At 33.5% G+C, this 15,334-nt stretch overlaps 1 protein-coding gene across 2 annotated transcripts in view; it reads right to left on the minus strand.

Moving 5' to 3' along the window:
- The window catches only part of LOC114341396 (zinc finger protein 271-like), a 48,600-nt gene extending 34,379 nt beyond the window's left edge, over nucleotides 1-14,221 (minus strand). The window contains exons 1-3 of one of the 2 annotated variants that reach the window (XM_028292188.2): nucleotides 14,011-14,221; nucleotides 13,825-13,956; nucleotides 3,707-5,590 (exon numbers count right to left, since the gene is read on the minus strand). In XM_028292188.2, the coding sequence (XP_028147989.1) occupies nucleotides 4,848-5,590; nucleotides 13,825-13,956; nucleotides 14,011-14,134 (999 nt within the window). In that variant the 5' untranslated portion in view covers nucleotides 14,135-14,221 and the 3' untranslated portion in view covers nucleotides 3,707-4,847. Of the gene's footprint in view, nucleotides 1-3,706; nucleotides 5,591-13,824; nucleotides 13,957-14,010 lie in introns of those variants that run through there. The other variant, XM_050656784.1, reaches the window with a different exon arrangement.
- Nucleotides 14,222-15,334: the final 1,113 nt, after the last annotated feature.

A 15,334-nucleotide genomic window follows, 5' to 3' on the forward strand; every position in this document is an offset into this window, starting at 1 on the left:
TTTCTTTACATCCCAAAAATCTCAAGTAAAACCAAAATGGCGCATTAAACAATATTACCAATATTACTAAAAAAATACCTATTACCAACCTTAGACGGATAAGACAACTTAGAAGTCCAATCGCCAACCAAACCCGGCCGCGCCGACTATCAAAACCATTTTAGAACGCACCCTCTTATTGGGTGACAGAGGTCATGTGACCAGTGTCAAAAGTGTATCATTCTCATTAACAGCGTTGCCACATTTAGTAGATTTCTACTTTTTTGGTAGATTTTTGATATTTTTTAAAAAATTCTAGTAGGCAATATTTTTTAGTAGATTTTTATTGGTATATTTCCATGGAATTTGATCCATTTTTTTCGAATCATGAGGAAACTATAATAAGTCTTTTTGAAAAATTTAAACGCAGAATGAAAGACTGCATTATTTAGAAAAACCAAAACGTTTCTTTTGAACGAGATATTTGGAATTAAAAGTCACTAAATTGTTTCTTTTTTCACCCCTGTAACGTATTAAAATAAACATTATAGAAGTTTTCAGGGACTTTCGGTCCTCGGTAATAACGTAATCTTTCTTTGTGCGTTTAAATTTTTCAAAAATACTTATAATATACTAAGTATATTTTAGTTTTTGATTTAGTAGATTTTAGTTAAAAAATGATAATTACCAGTTGGTGGTTTGGAATAATTAGGTTTCCAATTTTGTGGAATTGCTCTTGGGACATTTAGGACGGATGTGCATATCACTGTATTACTGTATATTTACATGGCCTAAAAAGAATCTACTGATTTTGTGAAAACAAAACTACTGAAAGAGTTAAAACTGACCTGGCAACCCTGTCTACCAAAGCAGATACAAAGATGGTTATCAAATCTCAAATCTACTGAAAAAACAATGGAATGGAAACCAGCTATTAAAAAAATAAATAAACAGGTTGTTAAATAAATCGAAAATTTCTATCAAAATAAAATATATAATAATTAGTTTAGCATTATAACATTTTTAAGTCGTTGCGATTGTTGAAAAAACTGAAGTGTGATATGTAGTTGTCAAAATGGTAATAAATTAGTTGCCCGTATAACTACAGGTTGTAACATCGTAATGTCGGTCGGGGTAGGGGACGTTGGCCGAAACAACTGAAAATGCTCTCGGTCAACGTTGTAGACAGTGCATTTGTTTGTACTGACAACCAATGCGTCGAAAAATTGCTACTTGGGTGATCAAACCGATGTTAGTCAGCTGTTAATATTTGTGCGCACTACTTTTGATGATTTTACCAGTAAAGAGGAGTTATTTGATATTTGTCCTCTTTATGGAACAACAAAAGGAAAAGACATCTATGAGGCTGTGAAGAAAACATTTGACAGAATTGGAGGCTTTGATAAATGTTCAGCCATAGCAACAGACGGGGCCCCATCAATGACAGGTAAGAAAATTGGATTAGTGGGTCTGCTTCGAGAGAATGGTGTCACTTGCCCAATAATTCATTGTATTATACATCAGGGAGCTTTATGTGGAAAATCAGTCAAGGAAGATCAAGTTTTCCAAACCGTGATTAAGATTATAAATATGATTAGAGGTGGAAATCGATCTCTTTTACACAGGCAACTTAAGCAGTTTTTAGTGGAAACAGAGGCTGAGTATGGAGACTTGCTAATGTACAACCATGTAAGGTGGCTGAGTGCAGGAAAGTGCATGGAACGATTTTTTGCCATAAGAAAGGAAATCCCTGCATTCCTCAACAAATACGTTTCATCTGACACAACTGAACTGGAAGAGAAGTTTAAGGATCCAGAATTCTTAAGACAGTTAGCTTTTATAACAGATCTGACTAATCATCTTAACATGTTAAATTTGAGTCTTCAAGGAAGAAACCAGACGGTTTCTGATTTGATCGGAATGATAAACGGATTCCGGAATAAGCTGAACGTGTTTAAACGTGCTTTGGAAAAGAACAACCTGACACACTTCCCTAGCTGTCTGCAAATAGCAGAAGAATTCAACAGTGAGGAAAATATTGAGTTTTCATCCTGCATTTCACAAATTGAACAAGTTATTGATAAATTCAATACAAGATTTGAAGAAATTGAAAGTCTCAAAAGCAGTGTACTACTTTATAATAACCCTCTTGGAGCAACCATTGATGATCAACCACCCAACTCCCAGCTTGAGTTATGTGATCTTCAAGCAGACATGTTCCTAATCACCAGACAAGGAAAGGGACCTGAATTTTTCAAATTACTGTCAAAGGAGAAATTCCCAAACCTGCGAGATTTTGGACTGAAAATGACGTCAATGTTCGGAAGCACATATACATGTGAAAGTACCTTTTCCTCCATGAAATACATAAAAAACAAAAACAGAAGCAACCTTACCGATTCTTCCTTACGTCATCTTATGAGACTGTCTACAAGTGAACTGGAGGTGGACATTTCTTCATTTGTGGATGAAGCCGATCGACCACAGTCCTCACACTAATTGGATACATCTTTTTCGTTGCTTTTGCACTGTTTGTCTTGATTATTGAAAAGTGTTATCAATAAATTTTCCGTTTATAAAAAAATGTAGTTGTTGAGCAATAAAAGAAATAATACTCTTTTTTGTTTTAATTATTTTTATACCTCACTTTATTTTGTTATTACTTGTAACAAAATTATTATATGGCCCGCGACAACATCAAAGGTTTTAGTTTTGGCCCTTGAGGCATTGCAAGTTGGACACCCCTGTTCTATATGGTCCACATATTGTTCAGTAAAAAGTTACACCATTTTGAGCGTCCGGTTTGAGGGGGGGGAGATGGGGGAGAAATCGGTAAATTATTAGTTTTTTTACGTTTTTCTTCAATATTTCTAAAACTATGCTTTAGCGTAAGGAATGTTCTATAGTAAAATGTTCTACGTAAAATTTAAAACAAAAAAGGTTTTATACATAATTGTTATAAAATCAACGGTTCCAGAGTTACGGAGGGTGAAAAGTCGAGGTTTTCGATACTTTTTATATTTTTTGGGCAATATTTATGATATAACTATACCAAAAACCCAGACATCCAAAGTGAAAATTATCATCCAACACCAAATTGTTCTATATGGTCCACATAATGTTCAGAAAAAAGTCACACCATTTTCAGAGTCGGGTTTGGCGGGAGAGGGGGGAGAAATCGGTAGATATAAAAAGTATCGAAAACCTCCACTTTTCACCCTCCGTAACTCTGGAACCGTGGATTTTATAACAATTATGTATCAAACCCTTTTTGTTTTAAATTTTACGTAGAACATTTTCCTATAGAACATTCCTTACGCTAAAGCATAGTTTTAGAAATATTGACGAAAAACGTAAAAAACTACTAATTTACCGACTTCTCCCCCATCTCCCCCCCAAACCGGACGCTCAAAATGGTGTAAATTTTTACTGAACAATATGTGGACCATATAGAACAATTTGGTGTTGATGGAAAACTTTTACTTTGGATGTCTGGGTTAGGCCTTTTTTTGGACCAATTATACTATACTACCTCCGTAACTTTCGAACCGTTCATTTTAGAAGGGTTATGCATAGGGCCTTTTTTATTTCAAATTTAATGTAGAACAATTTTGTGTAGAGGGTTGTTCATGCTAAACCGCTTAGTTTTAGAAATATTGACGAAAAACGTAAAAAACTACGAATTTGCAGATTTCTTCCCCCCTCTCCCCCCCCCCCCAAACCCGACGCTCAAAATGGTGTGACTTTTTTCTGAACATTATGTGGACCATATAGAACAATTTGGTGTTGGAGGATAACTTTCACTTGGATGTCTGGGTTTGGGTCTAACTATACCATACTAATATACATACAGTTAAAATAAATGGTAAAGCGGTAACGATTAATTTTATTTAGGGTGCTAAATAGAGGGAGTTTTTCACAATTTTTTTTTACCAAAAAAAGGGACTAACTTTTTTTTCAGTGTAACTAGTTTATTTTTCGTGATAGAAACTTTTGTAATAAACAAATATAAATCTTTTTTTAGGTACTTTAAAAATGTTAATAAGCTTTTCCCGAAAAGTGTTTAATTTTTCGGTGATTTCGCGTTGACTTATTCAATTTGGAATTAGACGAATAAGAACGTATTTTTCATGAGCTACAACTTTGCTTTTTCTCAATTTATAGACTTTACTGATAAACCATTTTTTTTTTGTTTTTTTATAAGCTACACTTTTGCTTAGAATATTTTTTTCGATAAAATATTTACTTTTAGAGTTATTTGTGAAAAATCTGTCTGAAAACGTAGTTTCATTGTCGAAAAATCAACATTTTCAATTGCGAATAACGCGAAAAGTATTAACTTACGTAAAAAACTATAGAACTAAAGTTGCTTATAATCGGTCAATTTATCCATTTCCGGGCTTATTTTAAACACGCGTTTTTACCTCCTGAGAAGGGGTGACTGTCAACAATGGGACAAATTCAACTTTGAAGTGGAGGGTAAGTAGAACCTAAATCCAAATTTTCATGCAATTCGGAGTTGCCCCTGAAAATTACACTCCAAAACGGTCATTTATTGGGCTATTAAATATTATAATAATTTTAATTATTATTTCCTAAAATTTAATTTTTTGTTTAATGGTAAAAATCAAGATTTCATACTTGATTCGTGTAAAATAGGAACAAATCGTGTAATTACACGATAATTCGTTTAATATAGCAACCCAGCTCGGAAGATTCGAAATCGAAATTCAACCTCTTCTCAATTATGAACGAAACGAGAAACTCTAAACAACTTAGCGGTTTAAGCCAACTCCGGCGAACTAGTTCATTTAGTTCACTAATCTGAGCCGGATCTTTGAACTATTTCTCTCATAAACTATACAAGTTTATTTTTCAGTGTGCACTGCCAAATGCTTTTTTGAATATGATAACTGACTAAATTGTTTAAAACAAATTTCACACTTGTAAGGTTTCTCTCCAGTGTGTATTCTCGAATGTGATTTCAAACTACTTGGTTGAGTAAACTGCTTTAAACAAATTTCACACTTGTAAGGTTTCTCTCCAGTGTGTATTCTCGAATGTGATTTCAAACTAATTGGTTGAGTAAACTGCTTAAAACAAATGTCACACTTGTAAGGTTTCTCTCCAGTGTGTACTCTCGAATGTGTTTTCAAACTACTTGGTTGACTAAACTGCTTCAAACAAATTCCACACTTATACGGTTTTTCTCCAGTGTGCACTCTCATATGTGTTTTTAAATTAGTTGCTCCACGAAACTGCTTCAAACAAATTTCACATTTATAAGCGTTTTCTGTAGCGTGAATTTTTATATGTTCATCTAAACACTTTCCACTTGCAAATTGCTTACAACAAATTCCACACTTATACATGACACGCTCTAAACGATATTTTTGAGAAAATTGCTTGGAATATATTTGACGTTGATAAAGTCCTTGTCTAGAGAGAACTGTTGTATTTTTATTTAAATTCTTTTTGTAAGAACAATTTTTAGAAAAAATTGAATTTTTAAATGTTTTTTCTTCAGATTTTGGACTTATATGTTGTTCTTTGTTGCATGAAGTTTCAGGTAATGTTTTCATTCTTTCCAATACATTCTTCTTGGAAAACCCTAAAATAAAAAAAACTTTGTAGGAATTAATGTTGTTATAAACAAAACGAAAACAATAAAACATTAGGTCGTGAAACAGAGAAAGATAATATTTTTGGTTGAAAGACTGATACTTTTTTTCACTTGATATTTTTTTTCAAGAAAAATGAAACAATGATTATCATTGAACCTCCCAACGAAAACTGTCATAACACAAAAACGTTCATTACAAGATAATTTTGAAAAGTGATGTCTTTTAATTTTTAAATAACCACTACTACTTTTCTCATAGTCGGTAGCACATTCACTATTGTTTTTTGCAATGCAGTACTAGAAAATTTTTCAAGTACTAGTTTCAGAAATCGCAAGCATATTCAAGAACATTGTTTTGTATCTCGGTTCTTCCTTACAAATTTCCAATGAATACTATAGTAACTCAATAATACTATCTACTTTCTTCAAGTAACACACAGAGGAGATTGAGATACGATAAATATATACATTAATCACATTGTGTTGCCTACATTAAGATATGATTTATTGCAACTCTGTATATTTTCAGTTTTGTATTTCTGGATGTCTTTGTCCTTCATAAGTATGATATCTCCAATACCTATGTTTTGTTGCCTGCTAGTATTCGTTCCGTTACTTCTTCACTTCTCTTGTTTTGGCCATTCACTATTACTCCCAAATATTTAAATTGTTGGACTCTTGTAAAAGTGGTTTTCTATTTTGATTTCTCTCGTCCTGTTATCTTCTCTTCTAGAGCAGAGTAGATATTATGTTTTTCCTTCGTTAATTTCTAGACCTCTTTTCCGTTCTTGCTTTGCCAGGATTGTTACTGCTTCTTTTAATCTTTCCATGTCTCTTCCCATAAGAACTAAATCATCTGCATCGCCTTGTCGCACTTCTGTTTCTATTGCAATTGATTTTGTGCTACCTTCCTATGTTGTTACTTTAGCTGGAGATCAATCCATAGTCATTTTTGTTAATGTGATTAACTTTGCTGGTATATCTTGATTTTTTATTTCAATAAATAATTCTTTATTTATGTATAAACATTCTCAATTTCTTTGCAAAACGAAAATGCAGCAGCTGCATAATACTCTGGTTAAAGCGGAGAGTGCAGGAAGAGTCTATACCGGTTTCGGAGATCTTTTTCCCCTCATCAGTAAACCCATATCCTCTTCTCTCCGCTTTAACCATTTACCATAGCTTAGGGCCTTTCCGAATTGCAAAGAAAGAAATGTCACGGATGAACTAGGGCCATCTACCGGAAAACAAACTAAGTTATCAATCGAAGCAGCGCAGAAAACGACAATAAATATCGCCTCCGTACCACCAGATTGACAACAGGTTACTTTCTTTGGTTACACTCAAATTCTCTCATCTTAATTTTCTCGGCACCTGTATGACTTATAAATTGTAAAAGTCTCAGGAGGTGTAACCAAAGAAAGTATTCCACCTGTTGTCAATCTGGTGGTACGGAGGCGATATTTATTGTCGTTTTCTGCGCTGCTTCGATTGATAACTTAGTTTGTTTAATTCTTTATTTCTTCCAATACAGTCAAAGGCTTGTCTGAAGTATACGAAGAGGATGTGGAGTTCTATGTTGAGTTCATGGCATTTTTCTATTGTTTGTGTAATTATGTGGATCGCATCTGTTGTGGATCTGCCTTCTCTGAATCCTTGCTGGTAATCCATAATTTTTTTTGTGAATTGAGTGAGTTTTTGTCTGATGAGGGCTGTTAGAATTTTATATGTTGTACTCAATAGAGATATCTTCTATAGTTGTTAACAGTTTTTTATTTTTTCTTGATGTGCCTCATTAATGGACATAAAACAAGCCAAGAACTTCTTATAAATGACAGAACCGTCTCAGAACATAGGAGTCATTCAGTTTAACTTTTTCTGCAGTCGCTAAAACTTTTGGTGTCCGGTAGATGGGAAACGACTCAAGTCAAATATAAAGAGGACTTGGTTCATACAGTAAATGCTTCATTGACGATTAAAATGCGTGATAATATTATTAAAGGCTATTCCAATAAGTGGGTTCGACTGTATATAGAAAGAAGGCCCCATTCAGTTGGTGGGGTCACCAACTGAATGGAATCATGGACAATGGGCAAAACCGGTGAAAAAAATATGGCAGGCAAAAACGCAAACAAAAAAGGGAAACAGCATGGATAGAAGCAAGGATGCTGGCCAGAAATAAGAAGGATTTGGTAAAATTTGTATGTAATGTAAATATATAGTAGAATATTAGTTAAACTTAAGTTTGATATTAATATTGGGTTGTTATTGCATTGTGTTATAATGTATTGTTGCCCTATGTGGTATAGTCCTTCCACTCTAACTTTTCCCATGCATCACGATTCATTTTCAAAGAAATTAAGTCAAAACATAAAGTGAAACAAACGTCGATTTGTATAATATACATTTTGTATACTGTATACTATTTAATATGATAATGTAACGTCGAGGCCACTTCAGTGTATGATGGGTGTACCTCAAGGCTCAATACTGAGTGTTATAAAATGAGTTAGGTGAGCTAACTAAATGACCAACAACGATTATAATTCACTCAATTACAGGACAATAGGAAAACATTTTACTTGAACATAACATATATATAACTGACATTATATTTTCTTAATTTCTTGACATTACATTTTCAACTTCTATTAGCAATAATGTCAAATACATAAAGTGACAACCATAGAATAATAGCTACTTTTTATATTGTATATTCTAACACTCTCCCTCAATATGAAAAGTAGATAAGCTAAACATTAGACCCTAAAACAAAATCATTATACAATTTTGGTTTATTTCTAAAACGCATAGGGTAACGCCTAAATTCTTTAACACCATCATCGATTCTTTCTGCACTTTCCATATTCTTAGATTCCACAATTTCATTGATACCACTTTTCCCTTCTTCGGAGTTTTCATTTACACTAAAACATTCCGACTGATTCTGGTTCACTGGTTTAGCTTTAACTTCAGAAATTCGCAAATTGCATGTAACCTCAGGTTTAAATCGTACGTCGTGGCTCGATACGATTTTTCTTTCAGATGGAATCCATATTCTAAAACCATCCCTGTCATTCACGTAACCAACCAAATAACCATGTATCGCCTTATCATCAAATTTACTGCGAAAATTCTTGTTTACGTGAACATAACATTCAGTGCCAAATATTCTTAAATGTTTCAAACTTCCAACTGGCTTTCCATACCACAATTCATACGGACTTTTATTCTCAATTGATGACTTTCCTGTGCGATTCAGAAGATACACTGCAGTATTACATGCTTCTGCCCACAATTCTTTGGACAACTTGCATGGGTTTAACATGGAACGAACACACTCTACAATGGTACGGTTTTCCCTTTCAGCAACACCATTCTGCTGAGGTGTATAGGGTGGAGTGATACAATGCTCTATACCTCTACTCGCAAGAAGTTCAGATACCTTTCTATTGTCAAACTCTCTCCCTCCATCACATCTCAGTTGCTTTACTACATGGCCATTTGTGTTTGCTTCATTTAAAAATTTTTCTAAGAAGGTACATACCTCACTTTTGTGTTTCATAAAGAAAACTTTCCGAAACTTACTAAAGTCATCTTTAAAACATACGTAATAACGTGATCTTCCCAGTGATTCATAGACATGGGTCCATTCACATCTGCATGAATCTGCTCACCAGTGACTTGTGGCCGATTGATCCTAGTTTTAAATGGCAATCTATGCATTTTTCCAATTGCACATCCTTCGCAAAAGCTTTCTTTGCACCCATCAATGTCTATATTCATTTTCTTCAAGACCTTCTTTACGTGTTGCTTATACTGATGACCAAATCTTTCATGATACACTTGTAACATATCTGTTGACTCTACTAAATTTGCTTGAATGGGATTGGTCGGTTTCACAACACGTATATCAAGTGCATACAGGCCATTACTGAAGTACCCAGTTATTACAGATTTAAGCGTAATTTTATTATGTAGATTTACACTTTTTTCGTCGAGTACTGTAATGAAACCCCTTTGTGCAGCAGCTTTCACAGAAAACAAATGAGCACTTGCTTCAGGAACATAAAAAACATTCTTCAATTCAGCATCTTTCCATTTATTATTCAGATGCCTTTGAATTTTGACCGTTCCTTTTCCATGGGCTAACATACATACATCCTTCTTACCAAGTGATATCTTTTCAGGTTCAGCAAACTCTGTATAAGATGAGAAATATTGCTTATCTGTAGTGATATGATTTGTGGCTCCACTGTCACAATACCATTTCCCAGCTTCAACACAATTGTCAGATGGGGCACTTAAAACAACAGACAAAAAAGCAGTATTCTTTTTCTCATGATCATCTTTCAGTGCGTCACAGTTTTTCGATTTCTCTCTAACGCATTAAATTGTATGTGAGAGAAAAAAAGGCACGTCTGGGAATACTTCGGTAATTATTCTAGTTCGGTGATTAGTCTAGTTGTCGATAGATGGCGCCATAATCAAAAAAGAATTATTTATTAAATAAAATAATAATATTATCAATATAATCTGTACAATTTATAAGACTATACAAATGAAAGAAAATACCATTTTATAAATGCAATAGACACAATTGATTTGGTTTTATTCCAAATTGAAAATAAAATTTGACAACTGTCAGATTTAACTAAAATGTCACGTTAGAATAGATGTCATAAATGTGTATTATCACGGACTTACCTTTTTTTCTATAATTTGTGACGCACTGAAAAATGTTCATGAAAAGGAGAATATCAATACTTTCTCATTCTCATCTAAATTCTCAGCAGATTTTTTCAATGGACACTCTCTCGCCCAATGGCCTAATTTCTTGCATCTGTGACAAGAAAATTTTTCTTTTGCACGATGTACATTTTTCTTTGACTTTGTAGTAGTGGTACTTTGGCTCTGTTTGTATTTTTCTGTCAGGCTAGTGCGTGCAACAAACGCAAAAGATTCTGTGGTACTTTGGTCACGTAGTTCAATGACAAACAATTTCTCAATCAATAAATTCAAAGTTTGATTCTTTGATGGTATCGTGTCCCACAAATCTTTGTAATTATCAAAGTCCTTACCCAAAGTTGATAAGATCCGACCATTTAACATTCTTTCAGATAAAACATTTTCATCATGCTTCTGCAATTCATCATTCAAATCTACAAACAGTTTCTGCAACTTCGCAACATGTGTGCTAATATCTTCTTTTTCATCACGTTGGACTCTAAAAAAGGCTTCAATTAACATGTTTAACTGTTGCGTACTGCTACGTTCAAATCGCGCACGTAATTTGTCCCATATTTCACTAGCGTGAGTACATGTCAACACGAGTTCGGCAACAGTTTTTCCTAGCGTACCTGCTAGCAAACTTACCGCTTTTGCATAGTCTTTTAACCATTGTTGATGCTTCTCTACTTCCAATAAAGTTGCATTTGCACTAACCTCGGGACATTTACACATACCGTTCACAATGTCTTCAAGTGCATACGCTAGTAATAACATCGAAACGTGCCATTTCCATTTTGCCCAGTCTTCACGACCCTCAAGTTTATCGACTTGAATTTTATAATCATTATTGCTGGTCGCCATATTTTTTCACCTGTTCACAGTTCACGTGAATTGGGCCCGTAACCTGTTATAAAATGAGTTAGGTGAGCTAACTAAATGACCAACAACGATTATAATTCACTCAATTACAGGACAATAGGAAAACATTTTACTTGAACATAACATATATAACTGACATTATATTTTCTTAATTTCTTGACATTACATTTTCAACTTCTATTAGCAATACTGTCAAATACATAAAGTGACAACCATAGAATAATAGCTACTTTTTATATTGTATATTCTAACACTGAGGCCTTTATTTTTCATTATATTTGTAAGTGACCTAAACATGTTTTGTTCAAAGCCAGATAAAATTGTTCAGTATGCTGATGATACCAATATTCTCATGTCTCACAGTGAATCCATACAACTGGTGGAAAATACCAATGTTGCGTCTGCTGAATTTAGCACATATTGTAAAAATAATGGACTCAAGCTCAACGTAACAAAAACACATTTTATGCGTTTCTTACCAAAAAACTTAACTCCAAATTCTGACTTTTATTTACATGTGGATGGCAAATCAGTAGAAAGTTATACTACAACGAAATTTTTGGGGGTAACCCTAGATCATAAACTTACATGGGAAACTCACGTAAATCATGTATGAGCAAAGTTAAGTACATGTAACTATATAATGCGTAATTTAAGAGAAGCTGTCCCATTTGATATGTTGCGAATGATTTACTTTAGTTTAGTCCAGTCTGTACTTCAGTATGGCTTAATATTTTGGGGTTGCTCATCTCATTTTTAACGGGCATTTATAGCTAAGTCCTAGTTTGGTAGTTTGGTAGTGACACTACCTAACCTTTTAATTTTCCAATTAATATTGCACATTGAAGAAAACAAGCTCAAGTTTGACAGAAATGAGGACATTCACTCACATGATACTAGAGGTAAATCAAATTTTCGACAACATTTCTCTAGATTAGGTGTATCCCAACATGCACCTGAATATGTATATTGGAATAAAATGTTATAATAAAATAGTCAATATATTAACTCTCAGTAATTCTTCACATAAAGGTTTTCGCCGAACTGTGTATTCATTTTTAATGGACAACAAATTCTACAGTATTGATGGATTTTTAAATTTTTTAAAATTCTTGCAACAATAGTTCTAAAAATTTTATGATTAACTATTTAGGTGGGAAATAAGCCACAATTAAATTGAAAAAATAATTGTATTAACGTTTCGAAGTCCATATCGGGTTTCGTTGTCAAAATATAAAATACTACTAGTATTTTACATTTTGACAACGAAACCAGATTTGGGCTTCGAAACGTTAATAAAATTATTTTTTCAATTTAATTGTGGCTTATTTCCCATCTAAATAGTTAATCATAAAAATGCCACAAGGAAATAGCTTCAGAACAACACTAAAATTTTTAATTGTAACTTTTATTTCTTTCTTATTTATTTTATTGTAATCACTGTTTTATTTTAATTATGTGTACTTTTACTATATATTGTACTCTATTGTCCTAAAATTTTGACTAGTCCGATAAGATTTATACATTTTTTTGTAAGAATTGTGTAAACTTTGTGGATGAATAAATTCCATCTATCTATATACCTACTATACACATTTGCATACTTTTCTCTTTATGTTTTGATTTAATTTTTCTGAAAATGAATCATGCCCAACGAACTGTCAACACTAATGGAATGGCCCCGTCCCATTCAAACTGTGAAGCGAGATTGACTGCAACATACAAGAGAGAGTTCCTAGAGATACAGAGAATTTTTCAGGTAAAATTTGCTATAACTACCACCAGAGTTGCCAGATGTGATTTTATAAAACCCCCACTTAGAAACTGAAATTCCCTCAAATCAACCAAATTTAAATTTTTGCCGCATTTTAATAAATTAGTAATCAAATGTAGAGAACAGTAAACAAAAATTATACTACTTCTCAACAGAGGGCCCAGGAAATAATTCATAGGTCCTATCTTCTTCGATTACGTGAGAGTATAATCACTGTTTATCTACACAAGTCTAAGTAACTGGTCTAGTTATACAATGGTATAATATACAGTTCTATGTGTACATTCGCAAATTTAATTTCCCATGACCCCTTAAAATCTTCCATAATTTTCACCCCAAAAAATCTCCCAACCATTTCTGCTTAGAGAAGTTCCCCTATACACTTTCAAATTACCCCAAAATTGTGGGAAAATACCCCAATCTGGCAACCCTGACATACCTGACTAGCAGTGTCAATTTGTTTGTTTATGAAAGATGACGATTATCTCCCTCCTTTACCTGAGTGTCTCTATCTCATCCTGAAGTCATTGGGTGCATTCGGATGACCACAGCAGCTGGACAGCTGAGCCAGTGGTAGCTGTCAGATGTCCCCGCTGGAAGTCAGCTGCTGAGAGATTGACTAAGCTTTCCCTATCACCGCTGGATACAACCACTCAGCCGATTTCTGCTGACAGTCAGCCGCTGTGGTCGTCCGAACGCAACCATTAAATTCGATTTTTGGCGATTCCATCTGTGTTGACAGTTCGTTGATCGTGCCACATGGGCAAAGATAAAATGGAACTACTCTAACAGGGTTTTTCAAAGTATAGGTATATCAATAATATTGATATTCTCTCACCTGAGTTATCTTCATCTATTTCATTTTTCAAGTCTCCTAGATCTATGGATGTCAACATATGACTCTCTATATATCCTTGGTCGTCTTGAACAAATTCTTTTTTAAATTCAGCTTTCACTTTAATTTCCATTGCTAATAAATACCAATTACATCATGTTGTTCACTAATTTTTAATACTTTTCTTACCTGAGTTATCATGGTTATTATCTGGTTCATTTTTGAACTGTTCAAGATCTATTGATGTGAACAGCTGACTCTCTATATATTTTTGATCATGGTCAACAAATTTTTCTTTAGCTTTAAATTCCATAGCTAACAAATAAAGAGGAAATCTAAAAAAATATTACAAAATATTGATTTCTTTGTGTTGTGTTTACATCATAAAGTTGACGATCAAAATGTCAGTGTCAGTGTCAGGTGTCAAGTGTCAATGTCCAAAACCTTGTAGTCAATGTTGCCAATATAAAGGCTGTATGACACTATGCATTTTCTTGTATCATTTCTTAAATCGTTTCTGATATGAGCGTCATAAAGTTAGCGAAACGGTTTTTTCAAAGTCGTTATTTTGACTTCTACCATAACTCAAAAAATTGCACCTCGTTTGCGGATAATTGCACCATTCAAAATTTCATTTGCGGAGTTTCCGTTTTCGAGATATAAGCAAATCAAAAGTGGAGATTTCGGCGCAGCGCTAAAAATAAATGTCAATTTTCAGGGTATAAAATGCCGTAAAGTCACTAAATAACCATATCAAAAAATTGCACCTCGTTTGCGGATTATGAATAAACTGGTTTTAATTGAAAATTGTGAAAATTGAGAATGTTATAAAGGAAAAACGATTTTAATGTTGGTTGCCTATACTGTAGGGGCAAAGGAATGCCAGAATAATTTTCACATTTGGTAAACCTAAACTGTAAGGCTAGTATGTACCATAGTCAAAATAACTCCTCCTGACTTAAAGGTAATCCCTCCTCTGAAATTTCATTTGCGGATATTCCATTTTTAAGTTATATCAAAATGAAATTTCTCGGGACAGCGCCAAAGTATACAGTGAGCACGTAAAGGTTGGAATAAATTCATTTTCTCGAGAATGGACGATTTTGGAAAAAAATCCCAAAGCAGGTCAATTTTTATTTTAAAATTACGACTTACTGGCATATATATCATACTAGTGACATCACCCATCTAGGTGTGATGACGTCATCGATGATTTTTTTAATAAGAATAGGGGTCGTGTGACAGCTCATTTGAAAGGTAATTCAATTCTCTATTAAGTAATATAAACATTAACATAATTATTTATACAGGGTGTCCAAAAAAATTTTTTTGAATTAAACTTATTGACATAAAAAGACGAATAATGTGTAATTTATTTAATTCAAAATACATTTTACTGCTATCAGAAAACAGGAAAAAATGTTTATTTGGCAAATACATATGTTTTTTTGCTTAAATTCAATATTAAAGCCGCCACCCACCAGCCTCGTGAAAGTTTGAAAATTTAATTTAA

The sequence above is a fragment of the Diabrotica virgifera genome, chromosome 1 (genome assembly GCF_917563875.1).
Source record: "Diabrotica virgifera virgifera chromosome 1, PGI_DIABVI_V3a".
Lineage (NCBI taxonomy): Eukaryota > Metazoa > Arthropoda > Insecta > Coleoptera > Chrysomelidae > Diabrotica > Diabrotica virgifera.